This window comes from Eurosta solidaginis, chromosome 5 (assembly GCF_040869045.1).
Source record: "Eurosta solidaginis isolate ZX-2024a chromosome 5, ASM4086904v1, whole genome shotgun sequence".
In the NCBI taxonomy this organism is placed as follows: Eukaryota; Metazoa; Arthropoda; class Insecta; order Diptera; family Tephritidae; genus Eurosta; species Eurosta solidaginis.
In genome coordinates this window covers 204,757,181-204,778,253 of record NC_090323.1, presented here as the reverse complement: position 1 = coordinate 204,778,253, position 21,073 = coordinate 204,757,181, and the positions used below count along the sequence as shown (strand labels likewise).

The window sequence follows — 21,073 nt, the reverse complement described above, 5'->3', positions numbered from 1 at the left end:
TACTTGAAAGCCAATGTTCCGGCAGACCAAAGTCTGACGGGTGCGCTAGTATATATATAATTTAAAGATTTGCTTTTGCTCTAATCTCATAGCCGATGGACGTGTTATAACCACTCTTAGTCATAGTCAAGAGCATACAACCACTGTGGATGGTTTCCAAGAGCCCGGTTCATTCGAACAAAATATCATTTATGACGCAAATTTGCTACAAATCGAAGCATTACTTAATCGTTCTCACACTTGTTGGCAGCGTTTGAGTTACTCGTGTCGTTCATCGCGCCTCTTCAATTCACCATGTAAGTTGTCATTTCTATAAGAAAAGTTATGACTTGAATAAACAAATTTTTCTTAATTTCATAGCTGAGCAGGGAAATTTCCGTCCATTCTCTTGGTGGGTATCACGTAACAATCAACCAATGGACTATTGGGCCGGCGCCCTACCAGGTTCACGTAAATGTGAATGCGGAATTCTAGGCAAATGCCATGATCCTACAAAATGGTGTAATTGTGATTCCAATAGTTTAGAATGGCTAGAAGATGGTGGTGATATAAAGGAAAAAGAACATTTACCCGTGCGCGCTGTGAAATTCGGTGATACGGGTACACCGCTCGATGAAAAGCAAGGTCGTTACACATTAGGTCCACTGCGTTGCGAGGGTGATGATCTATTCACGAATGTTGTAACATTCCGCATAGCTGATGCAACAATTAATTTGCCGCCCTTCGATATGGGACATTCTGGTGATATATATTTAGAATTCAAGACAACACAAGAAAATGCTGTGCTCTTCCATGCAACTGGCCCGACAGATTACATAAAACTGAGCATAAATAATGGTAATAAATTACAATTCCAATATCAGGCTGGAAGTGGGCCGCTTGGTGTAAATGTGGGTACGAGTTATCATTTAAATGATAACGAATGGCATACTGTGAGTGTGGAACGTAATCGGTGAGTTTGTTCGTTTTGTTGAAGCACCTGCTTTTTACATTTTTATATTCAGCTGAGCAGAGCTTACATAGTATATTAATTTTGTTCGCATAACGGTAATCCGTAACGGCAAAAAATAATCGAAATAGATATAGACTTTTTTATATCAAAATGATCTGGGCGAAAAAAGAAATTTATTTAGCCATGTCCGTCCGTCCGTCCGTCTGTCCGTTAACACGATAACTTGAGTAAATTTTGAGGTATCTTGATGAAATTTGGTATGTAGGTTTCTGGGCACTCATCCCAGATTGCCATTTAAAATGAACGAAATCGGACTATAACCACGCCCACTTTTTCGATATCGAAAATTTCGAAAATCCGACAAAGTGCGATACTTCATTACCAAAGACGGATAAAGCGATGAAACTTGGTAGGTAGGTTGACCTTATGACGCAAAATAGAAAATTTGTAAAATTTTGGACAATGGGGGTGGCACCGCCCACTAGAGATATACGCCGCCGCCGATTTGGTTCGTTTTTCGCACGCCGCCGCCGAATATCAAAAATATCGGCGCGGTGGCGGCGTCCGGCGCGTTACTATCTTTTCTACTCGCTTAAGACTGTTTAGGCTATGTATTGTTCATGTCGAACATTTGTCGGATATGGTCGAAAATGCTATCAAGGGATGCGCATCACTGCCAGTTATAAGAAACTAATTGCGAAATTTAACTCTATCTAACTGCTCAAAAGTTATTTAAAAAAACAGGCGCTTTCGATGTCAGCTTAACACCGCCTTTGCATCACCTAATTCACCAAGTTATTAAAACCAAACACCAAAAGAAAAGTTATATAATAAATTTATATGCTCAGTTTGCATATTTCTTTTCAAAAAATTAATAATGAATAATGAATTCAAATAAAATGACGTAAGGCGAACATGTGTTCAAATTGTTCTCAGGTTGTTAAAAAAAGCAAATTACCCAAAAATGGTGCCGATTTTTTAAAGAATTTTATATTGCGATTGGCTGAAAGAATAAGCTAAATCAGTGAGGCAAAATCCCTATCCAAAACTAGTCCCTTGGAGTGAATCACATTGATTATGGCCTATCAACCAAGTTTAAATATGACCTACACGTTACGGCTCCTTTTACAAATGTGAATACGTAGGCACATACATATATTTACCAGGTGAGGCTTTGTTTTTCGCAAGAACACTCAAACGGGTGAAAAAAAGCTTTCCCAAGGCAGTCGAACTAATGACCGTGTGTGCTACTACCCTAACGTAGTGGACAGTCGAACTAGTCATTCATAATGAGCTTTTATATCATAAGGCCGGAAAACAGCAGTTAACATCTTTCAACTTAAAATCGCTCGACTTTCATTCTTAAATATGGTTTTGATTTAACGAAGACTATCCAAATTAATGTTGTGAACACAAACGTCTGCAAACTTTGGTCTACATTTTAGACATTTTATCCAGGGTCCTTGTAAAATTTTAATTATGTATATACGCCGAGGATTATACGATTTTCACCCATGTCGCAATGACATCCACTTAGACTGCTTATGATTTCGAGGGCGGCATCCTTGGCCGAATAGTCACTCCCTAACGTTTCAAGGTGTTTCTCTGTTGTAGCTCGGCAGCATAGCGCAACAAAAGCATCCGTTGGAAAGTCTTTGGAGCTACACCTAGAGCTTCTAGGAAAGTGACGTCAATAAAGGTATGAGTTCGAAGTCGCAGTCCTATAGCTTCTGTGCTGGCATATGGTGTGAGGGCAGGAGGCGTGGTAGCGACTGGTGGTAGGGATTGCTACTGTTCTCACATCGGGAATTGTAGCTCTTAAAAACAGCGGAAAAACTGGAGGCGCCATGTGCCACGAGAGTCCTGAGTATTAGACCATTAATAGCAATCGTAAGTCGCCTTTGTGCGTGACCGCCAAGGAGCCACAAATGATTTAAAGAAATTGTGTTTGCGACGATTATTAGGAGTTAACCCCAGGTGAAACTACGCTTTGCTCCAGATATACAGACAAAAGTGTGACCATTTTATGTATCTCCATTTCTCTTCAGCAGACGCAGCAGTACCAATTCCAAAGACCGGTGTTAGGTTCGAAGCCTCTCTGGAGTAAGCGAACCAGGGACAATCCCTCCGCAAAGAGCTACTCCTGAAAATTTTTGAACGATCTGCGAGATTTTGGGGCAAAAACCTAGGATCTTTCCGAAATGGCCAAAACGTTAATTTCCTTAAATACATACAAACAAAACCTTTCCTAAGTATTTTTTTTAAATAGAAAAATCAAGAAAAGTAAGAACACCGGCATACGTCGGCGCGCCGCTCACGCCGCCGAGCGTACGCCGCCGCCGCCGATAAAGTGATCGGCTTAAACCTCTACCGGCCACTTATAAAAGAAGGTAATTTAAAAGTTTTGCAAGCTGTAATTTGGCAGTCGTTGGGGGTATCATGATGAAATTTGGCAGGAACGTTTCTCGTATTACTATATGTGTACTAAATAAAAATTAGCAAAATCGGAGAATGAACACGACCACTTAAAATTTTTTTTTTTAACAAAGAAATGAATATCTTTACAGTATATAAGTAAATTATGTCAACATTCAACTCCAGTAATGATAAGGTGCAACAAATTACAAAAATAAAAGAAAATTTCAAAATGGGCGTGGCTCCGCCTTTTTCATTTAATTTGTCTAGGATACTTTTAATGCCATAAGTCGAACAAAAACTTACCAATCCTTGTGAAATTTGGTAAGGGCATAACTTTTATGACGATAACTGTTTTCTGTGAAAATGGGCGAAATCGGTTGAAGCTACGCCCAGTTTTTATTCACAGTCGACCGTCTGTCCTTCCGCTCGGCCGTTAACACGATAACTTGAGCAAAAATCGATATATCTTTACTAAACTTAGTTCACGTACTTACCTGAACTCACTTTATCTTGATATTAAAAATGGGCGAAGTCCGATTATGACCACGCCCACTTTTTCGATATCGAAAAATGAAAAAAATGCCATAATTCTATACCAAATACGAAAAAAGGGATGAAACATGGTGATTGACGCAAAATATAACTTTAGAAAAAATGGGTGTGACACCTACCATATTAAGTACAAGAAAATGAAAAAGTTCTGCAGGGCGAAATCAAAAGCCCTTGGAATCATGGCAAGAATACTGTTCGTGGTATTACATATATAAATAAATTAGCGGTACCTGACAGATGATGTTCTGGGTCACCCTGGCTCATTAACACCTTTCATTTGATTCCCATATTGTACAAACACATTCTAGAGTCACCCCTGGTCCACCTTTATGGCGATATCTCGAAAAGGCGTCCACCTATAGAACTAAGGCCCACTCCCTTTTAAAATACTCATTACCACCTTTCATTTGATTCCCATCTCGTACAAACACATGCTAGAGTGACCCCTGGTCCACCTTTATGGTGATGTCTTGGAAAGGCGTCCACCTATAGAACTAAGGCCCACTCCCTTTTAAAATACTCATTAACAACTTTCATTTGATTCCCATCTCGTACAAACACATTCTAGAGTCACCCCTGGTCCACCTTTATAGCGATATCTCGAAAAGGTGTCCACCTATAGAACTATGGCCCACTCCCTTTTAAAATACTCATTACCACCTTTCATTTGATTCCCATCTCGTACAAACACATTATAGAGTCACGCCTGGTCCAGCTTTATGGCGATATCCCGAAATGGCGTCCACCTATAGAACTATGGCCCACTCCCTTTTGAAATACTCTTTAATACTTTCATGTCATACAAACACATTCCAGGGTTCCCCTAGGTTAATTTTCCTACATGGCGGTTTTCCCTTATTTTGTCTCCAAAGCTCTCAGCTGAGTATGTAATATTCGGTTACACCCGATCTTAGCCTTCCTTACTTGTTTAAATGAACGTTTCTTACTTTATAGCAAAGAAGCACGTCTGGTTGTTGATGGTTCAATCAAAGCGGAGGTACGTGAGCCGCAGGGTCCAGTACGCGCTCTACACCTCACTTCTGATTTGGTTATTGGTGCCACCACAGAGTATCGTGATGGTTATGTGGGCTGCATTCGTGCCTTATTGCTCAATGGTAAAATGGTAGATCTTAGGCAGTATGCTGTACGTGGTTTGTATGGTGTGCATACTGATTGTGTGGGACGTTGCGAATCGAGTCCTTGCCTTAATAATGGTACCTGCATTGAGCGTTACGATGGCTATTCGTGTGATTGTCGTTGGAGTGCATTCAAAGGTCCAATTTGTGCTGATGGTAAGTTGGTTTTGAACAAAATATCTCTCTAGTTAGAAATTCAAACTTATTTCGGAATTTTTTTTTGAAGATTTCGTAACTATTAGTGGTCATTTGGAGGCTATGTACGGATCATACGAGGTTATGTCCGGATTATATCCGACCTGTTTTACCTATCCCTTTAAGAAAAGGTTTAGGGATAATTTGTGGACTATTTAGAAATTATTTTAGAATGTTATTAGGCTTAGTTTCGAGATAATTTCGGATTTTATTTGGGCTCATTTCGAAATTTTTGTTTTAAGAAATAAACAGACTATGTCGGGACCAATCGCGAAAGTTTTCAAATGTATTTCGGGAATATTTAAGAGATCATATTGGGATTATTTTTTTCATTTCATTTCATTTCATTTATTTATTACGGCAAAAAAGCCTAATTCATTAATTAAATTATATTACAATTTACTATCTTATTGCTAAGGTTTTACAATATTCATAAAGTTTTGCTTTAAAAGCTCCGATTTCATTACAACTTTTTATATCTATAGGCAGTTCATTGAAACTTTTTAGACCTTTATAAAAAATATTTTGCTGATCTATTTCAGTTCTGAATAAAGGCAGTTTGAAATTGTGTTTATTCCTTGTATTAATGTTATGTGTTTGCTTAACTAATACTACGTTTTTACTTAGATATTCAGGTACATTTTCACTTTTAATATTAAATATAAACTTCATAGCGTGAAAAAAAATCTTTTGCTTTACACTTAACCAGTTCAAACTTCTCAGCATATCAGCCGTACGAGTATCTCTAGGTTTTTTAAGAATAAATCTCATACATCTGTTTTGCATCTTTTGAAGTTTATCTATTTCTTTGTCTGACACAATGAATAGAATAGATGGGCAGTTTACAAAGTGCGGTTCTATAATGGACTTATATATAATTATTTTGTACTTTTTTTGAATATATTTGGATGTTCTCTGCATAACCCCAATTTTTTTCGCAACTTTCTGGACTGTGTAGTTTATATGTTCTTCAAACTTGAGTTTGTTATCAATTATAATTCCCAAATATTTTATACTGTCAACTTTTTGTATGCTGTCATCATTTATTTTTAAACCAATTATATCCTCATTAACGTTCCTCCTTGTTATTATCATAAATTTCGTTTTATTTATATTAAGTTTCAGTCTATTTCCGCACAACCATTTATACAGGTTATTCAGTTCATGTTGTATTTTAGAAAGTGCAGAATTAATATTATTCTCACTAATCATTATTAATGCATCATCAGCGAATAGTTTGATTTCACAACCTTCAATAGCGTTAACTATATCATTAATATAAATTAAGAACAGTATCGGTGCCAAAACTGAGCCTTGTGGTAACCCTATGGGTACTTCCAATTCATCAGACATCACGGTATTTATAACCGTTTTCTGTCTCCTCTGCTTCAAATAGCTGCGAAACCAGTCAAGTTCTATACCAGTTATACCAATACGTTCCATTTTTTTGATTAAGATCTCCCTATCCACTGTTTCAAAAGCTCGTTTGAGGTCTAGGAAGACTGAAACAACCACTTTTTTTTATTTAACTCTTCTTTCCGGTCATGTATCACCAAATTAAGAGCTGTCTCACATGAATGTTTCTTTCTAAAGCCTGGCTGCTGGTGGGCTAGTATATTATTATCTTCAAGGTATTTCGTTAACTGGTTCTTAACATAAGCTTCAAGTATTTTACAATCACTAGGCAGGGTGTTTATGGGTCTAAGTTCTTCAGGTTTTACTGTCTTTTTAACTTTTTCCACTGGTATCACCGTTGACGTTTTCCACTTTTCTGGTACAAGACCCTCTTCTAGGCTGTTATTGATTATTTGTGCGTAGAAATATCCTGTAGACGATATACAGTCTTTAAGTACTCCATCAGATATAAGTTTTCTGCCGCCTATTTTATATTTGAACTCTTTCAGAATATTAATAACTTCATCTGTTGTTATTTTGGCAAACTTTAATCTAGAATTGACTTGTACATCACTTAGTGCTACACGGCAAGGTTCTATGATGTTATTAATTTCTATTACGCTATTTATAAAGAACCTATTTAGACCATTTGCCAGCTCAGTTTCATTTTCTACCATCATACCATCTATTATCGCCTTTTTAATCCCTTCGTTATCTCTCGTTAAGCAAACCGCTTGCTTAAGATGTTTCCACATTTCTCTGGCGTTATTTTCATTCATTTCGACTTTATTTTCCATATATTTAACTTTCTTTATTTTTACTAGCTTTTTGTAGATACGATTTATATTTTTATATTCGTTCCAATCACCTGTTTGTATCGCAAGCTTATAATTATTATATTTGCATTTATTCATTTGCGCCAGTTCTCTGTCGTACCATTTATTCATAAGCTTGATATGAACTTCTTTTTCATACGTTAAACTTATTACCCGACTAGTCGTGATAATTTCGGGAATATCTTCGGAAATGTTTGGAGATGATTTGTGGACTATTTCAGAATAAATACGTTACTATCCGGGATTATTTGTAGTAATACATCGCAACTGTTTTCGTATTATTTCTCCATTGATTTATTAGTTATGAGTTTTCGAAAAATGGGTGGGTATAGTCAGTGGTATACTGCTCAAATCCGGAAATAAACAAATCCTACAAGCTGTCAGATCACTGTAGCGTATCATTGAAAAGTGGTAGGGGCGCTGTAGGCTCATGATGGGAAAGCTGACTGGACACTGCCTTCTGCCGTCACACGCTGGTACGAAGATGTAGGAAGCGCGGGTTAGAGGAGGAAACGAACGAGTACGTCTTGTGCTCGTGCCCTGCTTCCGCATGGCTACGACTCCAGCTATAAGAAATGGCACAGCTATCAGATCTAGAAGCAGCTAGTAGCATAAGTCCTAGAAAGCATCAACTATTTGCCAAGAGGACGCAGCTCTTTTTTAACATATGTCCTGGTTTCTGAATGGGGTTTTTTAGTTTCAGTTTTTAGGTTTGTTTGTTTTCAACCTAACATAACCTATCAAAAAGGCGTCGAAATAAATTCGTCAAGCCAATTTACGTTAGGAATATTCTTCGGAATGCTATATAGGACTTAGACTCCCTGATGTAGATATGAAAATGCATCGAAACGCGTAGTAGTAATAGAATCGGTCGCTCGAAGAGCTCAAACAAACAAAACCCCAGTGGATCATATGGCATAAAATAAACCCACGTAAAGTACGCCTGTCGTAAGAGGCGAGTTAAACACACATTTTACGCAAAATTCGAAGACTAAAAAAAGTATTTCCCGCGGCATCGGGCTAGGAATCATCGTCGGTTTCAGCGCCATCTAGTACTCGTTTTCGAAATCAGAAAAAAATTCCACATTCAAAATTACGATCAGAACTAACTTGATTTAACTACTATTATTATTTTTTTTTTATTTACAGAAATTGGTGTTAATTTACGCACAAGTTCCATGATACGTTACGAATTCGAAGGTTCATTCCGTTCAACAATTGCGGAAAATATACGTGTAGGTTTTACAACAACAATACCCAAAGGTTTCCTGCTTGGTTTCTCCTCCAATTTAACTGGCGAATATTTAACTATACAAATATCTAATTCAGGTAAGGATGTATGTGAAGATTAGGAATCCACTTCTCGCTTCCTCCTTAAATCGTTGCTTGCATGCTAAACAAAAATATTTTGCTTTTGCAGGTCATTTACGTTGTGTATTCGATTTTGGGTTTGAACGTCAGGAGATAATATTCCCTAAAAAACATTTTGGTCTCGGACAATATCATGATGTGCGTTTTTCGCGTAAAAATAGCGGTTCTACAGTGGTACTCACAGTGGATAATTACGAGCCAGTCGAATATAATTTCGATATAAAAGCAAGCGCCGATGCACAATTCAATAATATACAATATATGTATATTGGTAAAAATGAATCGATGACTGATGGTTTTGTGGGTTGTGTATCACGTGTGCAATTCGATGATATTTATCCGTTGAAATTGATGTTCCAACAGAATCCACCACCAAATGTGAAATCGTTAGGAAGTGAGTAATAAATGCATACGGAAATTGTATTAAGCTAGAAGACAAGTGAAATTGCATATTTTAATAAAATTAACTTTATTTCCTTAAAAAGCACAATTAACTGAAGACTTTTGTGGCGTGGAACCAGTAACACATCCGCCCATAGAAATTGAGACACGTCCACCACCGTTGGTCGATGAAGACAAATTGCGTGCCGCTTATGGCGGTTTTTCAGTTATACTTGGCAGTAATGGCTTGAGATATTTAAAATACGATTTTCTTTTTCACACTAATAACTAATATTTTTTGTATTTCAGTAATTCTCGTACTACTGCTACTGCTCTTATTGTTTATGATCTTCTTAATTGGTCGTTACGTGCATCGGCATAAAGGTGATTATCTAACGCATGAAGACGAGGGTGCCGCTAATGCTGATGATCCTGATGAAGCTGTATTACATTCACGTACTGGTCATAAAGTTACAAAACGAAAAGAGTGGTTTATATAGTTCGGCATACAACATGTAGACAGTTGGAGCTCGTAGTCACAGCGATAGCTATAGTTCTAAGCAGTCTACTGCATAACCTCTACAATAGCAATTATACACAAAACGCGCATGCGTATGCACCTACACAAATATGAATATGAAGATATTGTTGAATTCTTATATATGTTTTTTTTTCTTTTGTTTACAAAGTAGAGTGTGGAGAATTGTATCGCTAAATGCATACCCGTACATTTATTTTACATATTAATTAAGTAATAATATCATAAGCATTACATGACAAACAAAAAAAACAAAAAATTAAAATTAAAATAAAAACAAATACGAAGACATTTGGCAAGCATAACGACGAATGCATAAGTAAACGAAATACTACGAAAAAGCGCGACATTAGAACATCTTCAAATTAGGGTATAAGATGAAAAAAGAAATGTATACTTTTATCCAGAAATCATATTTTAACTTAAATATGAAAAAGAAAAAATCGAAGTAAAATGGTTATAACAGCAATGGTTATATTTCAAAGAAAATTATTCAGGTGTAAAGATTTATCTTTCGGCGTTGTGTAATACACACTACACTGCCAATTTCGAAAGGAGTAGAAATTAGCTAGAAAAGGTTTACTAACAAATAAACATCAACATTGGAAAGAAAATATTGAAAAAATGGGCGAAGGGGTGGAACGTATGTACGCATGTACATTTTTCAGATTAATAAGGCAAACTTCAATGAAAATGAAAAATTTTTTGCAATTACTTTTGCTGTTTTCACACGCTCTTTCCTTTGAGAACTAGGGAAAGATAGGAAACTACATTATCGGCAGATTTAGTTAATTTTTTGAAGGCAGTGATTGCTGATACTAGGAAATCTGTCTTGAATATGTAGCGTAGCTGCAATGTATGCTCTAAATTCGATAATAGGAAAAATAAAATTAATAAAAAAAAACTAACGAAAAAATACTGTAATGAAAAGAAACTAGAACTAAAATATAGTTATAAAATACAAAATATCTAATGGAACAAAAATAAAATAAAACTATGAACAAATTTAATTATTTTATAATAAAATAATCAACAAATAAGAAAGAAAATAAATAATGAATCAAAATTAATGATAAAATGAAAAAAAAAAAAACAAATAACAACTATGTGTATATTAAAAAAAAAAATTAAAAGAAAAAATGAATTATAAAAGAAAATTCATAATAAAAGAAAATTTGAAAAAATTTGTAAAAAGAAAATGAATGAAAGAAAATAGTAAAAATAAATTTATAATAAAAACTTTCGACGCATATTCGCGTCTTCCTCAGGAACGTAAGTTAACAATAATTAAATATCACATCTGAGTATAATCAATGCAAAATTATATATATAAAACACACCACACATCTTCTTTTGTCCAGGCTCAAACATTTTGTGTCTAATACAAAAATAAAACAATTAATAAAACTAAATATCGAAACACAGTAACAAAAAATAAAACGCCTTATGGAAAAAGTTATGGTAAAAGAATAAATGTAAAAGTTTAATGAAAAAATAAAATAATTAAAAATCTAGAATAATAAAAAATAAACAATTACAAAAAAATTAAAAATAACAAAAAAATTAAAAAGAACAAAAAATAAATAATAAAAAAAAAAGAATGATGAAAATAATTAATAAAAAAACAAATAATAAAAAAATAAGTAATAACAGAAATAGCTAAAAAAATAAACAATGAAATAAATTAAATAATGGAAAAAATAATGAATAAAAAACAAGGTAATATAAACTTAAAAATTAAAAAGACATTATGATTAAATTAAGCAAATTATAAAAAATAAAGCAAAAAGGTAAGTGAAATAAAATGTTAAAAAAATTAGATAAAAGAAAAAATGAAGAGAACAAATATATGATGAGCACAACAATTAAATAAAAAAGCCTATATTTCTACTAACTTAAATAAAAAAAACTTAATTAAAAGAAATGAATGAAAAAAATTTATAAAAAATAAAATAAAATAAGTAAACAATAAAAAAAGTGAAACAAGTAAAAAAAAAATGAAATAAAACCTTAGTGAAATAATAACGTTAGTTGACATAAACTATGTTAGACCGAGTTTACTTATAATGATAATATCTCCAATTTCACACATAACTCCCAATCGTTAATTATATAACTAGATTTCCCATATAAAATTTTCCCTTTGATAATCAGTAATTATAATCAAATTTTGGAGATGAGAATTTTTTTCATCGAAAAAGTTCCCACTCTTGTAATCTCTAAACGGAAGCACAAAATAAAAGAGAAACGTGAAAATATTGCAGAAAATAATTAGTTCCCAGGGATGGAACATATGTAAACACGTAGATTATCTATCGACGATTTTTTGTAGATTAAGGCATGTGTAAACGTGGTCTTATTGTCGTTGATACAATTTAACAAACTAATATCGGGAAAATTTAGAAATTTTGATAGAGTATTTTTTTTTCAAATATCAAAATTTATCGGATTAATATTTATAGAGGTGGTAAAATGTGTGAACTGTTTTAAATAGCTGTAAAGTGGCGCATTCAAAAATTAAATAAATTTTGTATAGTCCTTTAAAAAAGAGTAATTTTTTTCAGCTCTGATCTTTTAAGTGAAAAAAACCGTCATGCAAACCATTGCTTAGTAGTTTTTTGTTCCACTCAAACGCACGTGCAAAGCACCTAAGCCACTCAGATACATAGTAGGACTAAGCTTTTAACTAGTGCCAACCTGCCTTTCCCAGCAATGGCCTTACGACCGAATAGACAAAAAAAAAAAAAACTATGATGTCTGCTTAAAATGATGTCAAGTCCGGAATGCAGTAGAAGTATGTCCTTGGGCCTTTGTTGAGACTAATACTTGCCCGCAACAAAATTTTCTTATGTAGAGAGGCCTTTCTACGTAGCAACTTTTCCTGTGCCCTACACACATTTTAAATGCTTTCCGCTTCGTATTCATATAAGAAATAAAAAAGCAGAATTTCAAAAAAAAAAAATAATAATAAAAATTGCTTTGGAACATTTATTTTTTGAGGAAAGGGTATGCAAAAAACACAGTTTATGTCAAATGGGGGCAATGGCGGCCAAGAAGATAAAGTGGAACTACTTCTCTATATTTGTATCTTAATTTCGATATATTTTGTTTGTAAGTTCTAAAACTTGTTGATCTGAAAAATGTAGATCACGTGCATAATATTTATTAGTCAAAAAAGTTAAGTGTACTTATCTACACGCGCATTAGATATCAACAAAACAAAGTTTTAGGTAAGCCCTGCAACTCCTTCGAACGAACTGCTAAGTAATATGTGACCCGGTCTATGAAAAGGTGGCTTATGACTCAAAAAAAAAAAAACAAAGCTGTTAACAGCTGTTTCTTAAAAAAAAAACATCTTTTTTTTCGCCATTTCTTTTTTGAGTCATAATCCACTTATTCATAGACCGGGTCACATATATGTTTGTAGTTTTGAGACGCCACCATCTTAAACTATGATTTTCATTTTTTATTAACACTTCATGCGCTGGTTTTGTTTTATTTTGTTTGGTTTCATTGAGTATTTTGTTTAGTATTTTTTACAGTTTTTTAGGTTAGTAACTAAATTGCTATTTTTTTTATATTGAATCATGTAAGTTTATGTATATGTAATCAACACAAAAATAGGCATCTCTTAAAAGCAAATTTATACCGTCCATTTTTTGTACTTTAAGTTAATTTTTTGTAATATTTTATTTGGTCTTTCGTTGCATTAAAAATTATATAACTATTTTTAAGTTAAAATAAATTAAAGAAATGGAATTTTAACGCCGGTAAAATGTTTTGAAACTTTCTATTATATTATTAGAGATGGGAAAGGGGTAAATAGCCAAATGGTAAATACCCGGCAAATTGGTTATATATGGTAAAAATGGGTAAATACCCAAATATTTACCCAAAAGAAGGGTAAAAATAATCTTTTGGAAAATATGGGAAACAAACACACAAATTCAATCCAAAATGTACCCAATTTGTCCTATATAGGTGGATAGTTATCCATTACGCTATCGCTTGAATTAGTTTTAATTTGCAATCCAGCGTTTTTCAAAACTATTTAGCCAATAATGCATGCCGTTGCAAAAATTTAAGTTTACCCAGTAAACATTTTAAGTCAAAAAAGAATCGGAAACATATCTAAATTGGAGCGTTTACAGTCGGTATGTGCTCATTTGGGAGGCCGAAACCAATGTATTTCCTTTCTTGCAATGGTCGTCCTATATGAGCCTATTAACGTATATCATTTGAGTCTAAATAAGAGTCCGACATAAGTCTTAAAAGGTGTTTAAACAGCTCATATTATACTCTACTGGAACTCTCTGCCGTCATATTTAACTCTAATAAACTCTGAATATCTGACACCTTAATAGCCTATTTATTAGGCATCGTCAGCGCTTATTGCGGTCATATATAGTTCGATACAACTGGACAGAGCGTGGCAGCTTTGCGGTCACACTAAAAATGTCGAGAAGCGTCCATGAGCGGAAAAACGTCGATGCTTACACAAAAAAAGAATAGCAAGTGTAACAATAATTTACAAATGCAACTCACTTTGCATTAAAATGAAAAATTGTCGTAACAAAGTTTCAAAATTTCTTCCAAACTCGCTGTGACGAGCATAAATAGCATGCAATTGGCCGGCCGATTGCATGCTACGCGTCCCCGATATTGTCGCCGAGCCTAAAAGTTTACTCACTGGAAGAAAATACAGGCCTGTCAAAATACTGTTATCAGAACCGCTACGAGCTGTCTTCGTATATCCCCAGAACACCATCTACACAATGAGGCGTGAGTGCTCCCTATTAGAGAGAGAAATAAAATGCTAACCAAACAGTTTCTGTTGAATACCCAGAAACCTGTGCATCCCAACAGACATCTGATTGATGAACCAGCACCGCCTAGGGGCTTAAGGAGTCATCTCCGTAAGCATTTTGAGGAAATACGGCACCTGAGAACCCAGCCGTATGAACCGAAAAAAACACAAGCAGGTCCTTGGTGAACTCCATAAACAGGCGTCGGACCTTTATGCCGGGAATTGCCCGGTGAATCCAGTACTTAAAGAAAAGTATCCAAAACTCGCGGAAGAGGAACGCATACTCCCCAGGGAAACGCGTGTCACTCTTGCTCAACTTCGTTCTGGATACTGTAACAGGTTAAACTCTTACCTATCCAGAATCAACCCCGACATACAAAATGTATGCCCCGCTTGCAATGTGTCCCCACATGACACCAACCATCTCTTTAATTGTAATGTGGAACCAACGCCTCTAACACCCCTTTCCTTATGGTCCACCCCTGTTGAAACGGCAAGTTTCCTTGGACTCCCGTTAGAGGATATTGATGACAATTTGTGATCGGTCGCGGCTGTTAGGTGGGGTGAAGCATTGCTACAACAACAACAACAACAGCATAAATAGTTGATAAACGATAAGTTTTGCATGCTAGGGTAGGAGCTTTTAGGCCGTTAAATAAAAGGTAAAAATTTAATTTTCTTTTACCCTCCTACGCGTTTCGACGCTTTTCTGATTCCTACACTGCCCACTTATTTTGGACTCCTTTCGGATTCTTACATTATGAGCGCCGTGAGCATGTTTGTGGGGTAGCTTTGTTTGCATAAACATGTGTACCCTATAAACATTCTCTTGCAGTTTTGGAGTTCAATATGGGTCTGTCCGAAATATATCAGGTTCAAAAATGCTATCACCTTAGAACCTTTTATGACTCCAATTTGATGAAATTATGAACAAACGAAAAAATTAAAATCAGTAAACTAGGCAGCTCCAGAATAAAACTCAGAAATTTTTATGGGACAATTTATTCTAAAGAAATAATTAATTCAACTAATACTTATTTCATTTCTATCTTATCCTCATGGGAGTTTTAATCACAACAATTTTCTCCCCTATGTTTTCCGCCCTGAAGTAGTGTCATTAAAATACTCAAAATTAGCGGTATATGACGCCAATAAGGCTCATATATGATATCGGAAGGAGACCTGTATAAGACTTATGTTAGAGGCAAAATATGAGCAATATAACATTCGCTTCAGGATCCTAAATGAGTTCATAACGAGTGCAAACGATCCAAAGTTTGGACTCCTTTCAGACTAATGGCTGACTCCGAGTGTTTGCTGGGTTGTTTGTTTAAAATCAAAAGGAAAATTTTTAAATTTCAAATGACGTATAAATTTAATTGCTGAATTGTAATTCCAAGCAGCCTCGATTCAAATGATTTTTAAATACACAAAAAAAGGTACAAAAAAGAAATATTCCGGGTATTTTCCTGGTATTTACCCATAAAAATGGTAAATACCCGGTAGAATCCCACCTCTATATATTATTTTATATTCGCATATTGTACATAAAAATGCTTTACTGCTTTAAATGAGAAATTTAATTTCAAAATTTTATGTTTTTTCTATGATGCTTATTATTGAGAAAGGAAACAAATCAATTCATTGGTACTCTATAAATTTACGCTCTATTTTGATATTTTTGTATGCTTTTTGCTGGGCGCGTTTATTTATTTTGGAAGAAATGTTGCTGACCAGCGAATCATTGTGAATCAAACTAAGTGTGATATCTTCTGCGTAGACGTCAAAATTCCAAAGTGATTGGATCACCTGATTTGTAATTGACTATCACTGTCTCATTCTGTAACTCTTTCTATCACCGGCTGAAGTTAGCCGGTCCTATGCGTCAACATATTGAACACCCTGTAAAAACGCTAAAAAGTAGCCATATTGAACATCCTGTCAGGCAGTTGACAGATAAGATATCACACTTAGTTTGATTCACAATGCAGCGAATATGCATTTGATTTGATTTGATTTGTTGTAGAAGTAGCGAACATTCCATTAAACCATAACTTACTATTTAAACATCGACATGCATTATGCATGCCAAAATATGTTGTTGTACATATTTTAAAATATATGCTGAGTACAATTATACATTTTTTTCAACAACCCAAATTTTATAACATTAAAAACTATTTCTGGAATTCAAATTAAACGAACTAAAACTTGTAAAAATTAAAATTTAAGCATATAAATTGGTTTTAAATGAAACTAAAAAAGAAAAATCTTATTCACATCGATATTGGGTTTATTTTGAATATGAAATTCCTAGGTACGCATCTTAAAAAGATTTACAAAATTGTATTTAAACAATTTATAACAAATAAAAAAATATTAAATAATAACAATCACATTGAACAACACACTTAAGTTGTGCATCGTGAAAAAAAAAAACATTACAGTAGAGCATTTGAAGCTTGAATTATTACCATAGAATTAAGCTAAGTTATTGATTAGAAATTATTTTTAATAAATTTTGATTAATACACACACAAACCAAATTCTTTTTATTTATTTAACATATAAGAGTCGACTTTGAAATGAGCAGCCCTGAGTCGAGTTTTGCTAAATGACCAGCGGTATGTGCATTATCGTGGACTCGTTATGTATGTAGCGAATTTTTGACATGGTTCCTAGTAGATTTGGAATCTTTATAAAATTGGCGTATGCACCTCGTACTCGTGAAGTTCGATGTGTAAAAAGTCAGGGCTTACATCGGGAGTTGAAGTTAAACCACAACAAATGCAAGTTTAACACCAACAAATAATTTCGGGCTATTTGAGTAGTGCTTAGTCGGATTTTCACCGGTAACAACCGATACAGACAATTTTTTGTTCTACTATTGTTTTTTTTATCGGTTTTTTATCGGTCGAGTTATCGGTTTGACGTGCGTAAAGCTGGCAGACCCAAGTGCTCAAAAATAAGTTTAAGTTGTTTGAGAATGAAGTGCTTTTTAGGTGCTTTTTAGGGCCAAAAAAGATAATTTAGGTGCTCATTTGGTTTTCGAGATATTCGCAAAACAGTGTGGGTCTGCTTGCTTTACTTCAAGCTAGCAGACCCACAACTTAAACTTCATTTTTTTAAATAAAAAATATGTCCAAATTAGGAGCTATTTAGGTGCTTTTTAGGGCCACAAAAGATAATTTAGGTTTTAATTAAGTTTCGAGATATTCGCAAAAAAGTGTGGGCGCCTGCTAGCTTGACGTAAAGCTAGTTGACCCACAACCTAAATTTCATTTTTTTAAATAAAAAATATATCAAAATTAGGAGCTATTTAGGTGCTTTTTAGGGCCACAAAAGATAATTTAGGTTTTAATTAAGTTTCGAGATATTCGCAAAAAAGTGTGGGCCTGCTAGCTTGACGTAAAGCTAGTTGACCCACAACCTAAATTTCATTTTTTTAAATAAAAAATATATCAAAATTAGGAGCAATTTAGGTGCTTTTTAGGGCCACAAAAGATAATTTAGGTTTTAATTAAGTTTGGAGATATTCGCAAAAAAGTGTGGGTCTGCTTGCTTTACTTCAAGCTAGCAGACCCACAACTTAAATTTCATTTTTTTTTTTATAAAAAATATATCAAAATAGGAGCTATTTAGGTGCTTTTTAGGGCAACAAAAGATAATTTAGGTGCTCATTTGGTTTTCGAGATATTCGCAAAACAGTGTGGGTCTGCTTGCTTTACTTCAAGCTAGCAGACCCACAACTTAAACTTCATTTTTTTAAATAAAAAATATGTCCAAATTAGGAGCTATTTAGGTGCTTTTTAGGGCCACAAAAGATAATTTAGGTTTTAATTAAGTTTCGAGATATTCGCAAAAAAGTGTGGGCGCCTGCTAGCTTGACGTAAAGCTAGTTGACCCACAACCTAAATTTCATTTTTTTAAATAAAAAATATATCAAAATTAGGAGCTATTTAGGTGCTTTTTAGGGCGACAAAAGATAATTTAGGTTTTAATTAAGTTTCGAGATATTCGCAAAAAAGTGTGGGCCTGCTAGCTTGACGTAAAGCTAGTTGACCCACAACCTAAATTTCATTTTTTTAAATAAAAAATATATCAAAATAGGAGCTATTTAGGTGCTTTTTAGGGCAACAAAAGATAATTTAGGTGCTCATTTGGTTTTCGAGATATTCGCAAAACAGTGTGGGTCTGCTTGCTTTACTTCAAGCTAGCAGACCCACAACTTAAACTTCATTTTTTTAAATAAAAAATATGTCCAAATTAGGAGCTATTTAGGTGCTTTTTAGGGCCACAAAAGATAATTTAGGTTTTAATTAAGTTTCGAGATATTCGCAAAAAAGTGTGGGCGCCTGCTAGCTTGACGTAAAGCTAGTTGACCCACAACCTAAATTTCATTTTTTTAAATAAAAAATATATCAAAATTAGGAGCTATTTAGGTGCTTTTTAGGGCGACAAAAGATAATTTAGGTTTTAATTAAGTTTCGAGATATTCGCAAAAAAGTGTGGGCCTGCTAGCTTGACGTAAAGCTAGTTGACCCACAACCTAAATTTCATTTTTTTAAATAAAAAATATATCAAAATTAGGAGCAATTTAGGTGCTTTTTAGGGCCACAAAAGATAATTTAGGTTTTAATTAAGTTTCGAGATATTCGCAAAAAAGTGTGGGCCTGCTAGCTTGACGTAAAGCTAGTTGACCCACAACCTAAATTTCATTTTTTAAATAAAAAATATATCAAAATTAGGAGCTATTTAGGTGCTTTTTAGGATCACAAAAGATAATTTAGGTTTTCATTTAGTTTTCGAGATATTCGCAAAAAAGTGTGGGTCTGATAGCTTAACGTCAAGCTAGTAGACCCACAACCTAAATTTCATTTTTTTAAATAAAAAATATATCAAAATTAGGAGCTATTTAGGTGCTTTTTAGGGCCACAAAAGATAATTTAGCTTTTCATTTAGTTTCGAGATATTCGCAAAAAAGTGTGGGCCTCCTAGCTTGACGTAAAGCTAGTTGACCCACAACCTAAATTTAATTTTTTAAATAAAAAATATATGAAAATTAGGAGCTATTTAGGTGCTTTTTAGGGCCACAAAAGATAATTTAGGTTTTAATTAAGTTTCGAGATATTCGCAAAAAAGTGTGAGCCTGCTAGCTTGACGTAAAGCTAGTTGACCCACAACCTAAATTTCATTTTTTTAAATAAAAAATATATCAAAATTAGGAGCTATTTAGGTGCTTTTTAGGGCCACAAAAGATAATTTAGGTTTTAATTAAGTTTCGAGATATTCGCAAAAAAGTGTGGGCCTGCTAGCTTGACGTAAAGCTAGTTGACCCACAACCTAAATTTCATTTTTTAAATAAAAAATATATCAAAATTAGGAGCTATTTAGGTGCTTTTTAGGGCCACAAAAGATAATTTAGGTTTTAATTAAGTTTCGAGATATTCGCAAAAAAGTGTGAGCCTGCTAGCTTGACGTAAAGCTAGTTGACCCACAACCTAAATTTCATTTTTTTAAATAAAAAATATATCAAAATTAGGAGCTATTTAGGTGCTTTTTAGGGCCACAAAAGATAATTTAGGTTTTAATTAAGTTTCGAGATATTCGCAAAAAAGTGTGAGCCTGCTAGCTTGACGTAAAGCTAGTTGACCCACAACCTAAATTTCATTTTTTTAAATAAAAAATATATCAAAATTAGGAGCTATTTAGGTGCTTTTTAGGGCCACAAAAGATAATTTAGGTTTTAATTAAGTTTCGAGATATTCGCAAAAAAGTGTGGGCCTGCTAGCTTGACGTAAATCTAGTTGACCCACAACCTAAATTTCATTTTTTAAATAAAAAATATATCAAAATTTGGAGCTATTTAGGTGCTTTTTAGGGCCACAAAAGATAATTTAGCTTTTCATTTAGTCTTCGAGATATTCGCAAAAAAGTGTGGAGCTTCTAGCTGTACGCTAAATTTAATGTTTTTAAATAAAAAATATATCAAAATTGGGAGCTATTTATGTTCTTTTTAGGGCCACAAAAGATAATTTAGCTTTTCATTTAGTTTTCGAGATATTCGCAAAAAAGTGTGGGTCTGCTAGCTTTACGTCAAGCTAGTAGACCCACAACCTAAAAATCATTTTTTTAAATAAAAAATATATCAAAATTAGGAGCTATTTAGGTGCTTTTTAGGGCCAGAAAAGATAATTTAGATTTTCATTTAGTTTTCGAGATATTCGCAAAAAAGTGTGGGTCTGCTAGCTTTACGTCAAGCTAGTTGACCCACAACTTAAATTTAATTTTTTAAAGTGTGGGTCTGCTAGCTTTACGTCAAGCTAGTAGACCCACAACCTCAATTTAATTTTTTTAAATAAAAAATATATCAAAATTAGGAGCTATTTTGGTGTTTTTTAGGGCCACAAAAGATAATTTAGCTTTTCATTTAGTTTTCGAGATATTCGCAAAAAAGTGTGGGTCTGCTAGCTTTACGTCAAGCTAGTAGAC

At 34.0% G+C, this 21,073-nt stretch overlaps 1 protein-coding gene across 5 annotated transcripts in view; it reads left to right on the top strand.

Annotated features, from left to right (window-relative positions):
- Positions 1–12,748, top strand: part of Nrx-IV (neurexin-4) — a 75,515-nt gene extending 62,767 nt beyond the window's left edge. For all 5 annotated transcript variants that reach the window (XM_067787646.1, XM_067787644.1, XM_067787645.1 and 2 more), the window contains 7 exons: positions 93–296; positions 361–952; positions 4,877–5,214; positions 8,634–8,813; positions 8,905–9,249; positions 9,341–9,475; positions 9,546–12,748. In XM_067787646.1, coding sequence (XP_067643747.1) covers positions 93–296; positions 361–952; positions 4,877–5,214; positions 8,634–8,813; positions 8,905–9,249; positions 9,341–9,475; positions 9,546–9,736 — 1,985 coding nt within the window. In that variant the 3' untranslated portion in view covers positions 9,737–12,748. The remainder of the gene's footprint in view (positions 1–92; positions 297–360; positions 953–4,876; positions 5,215–8,633; positions 8,814–8,904; positions 9,250–9,340; positions 9,476–9,545) is intronic.
- The last annotated feature ends 8,325 nt before the right edge of the window (positions 12,749–21,073 follow it).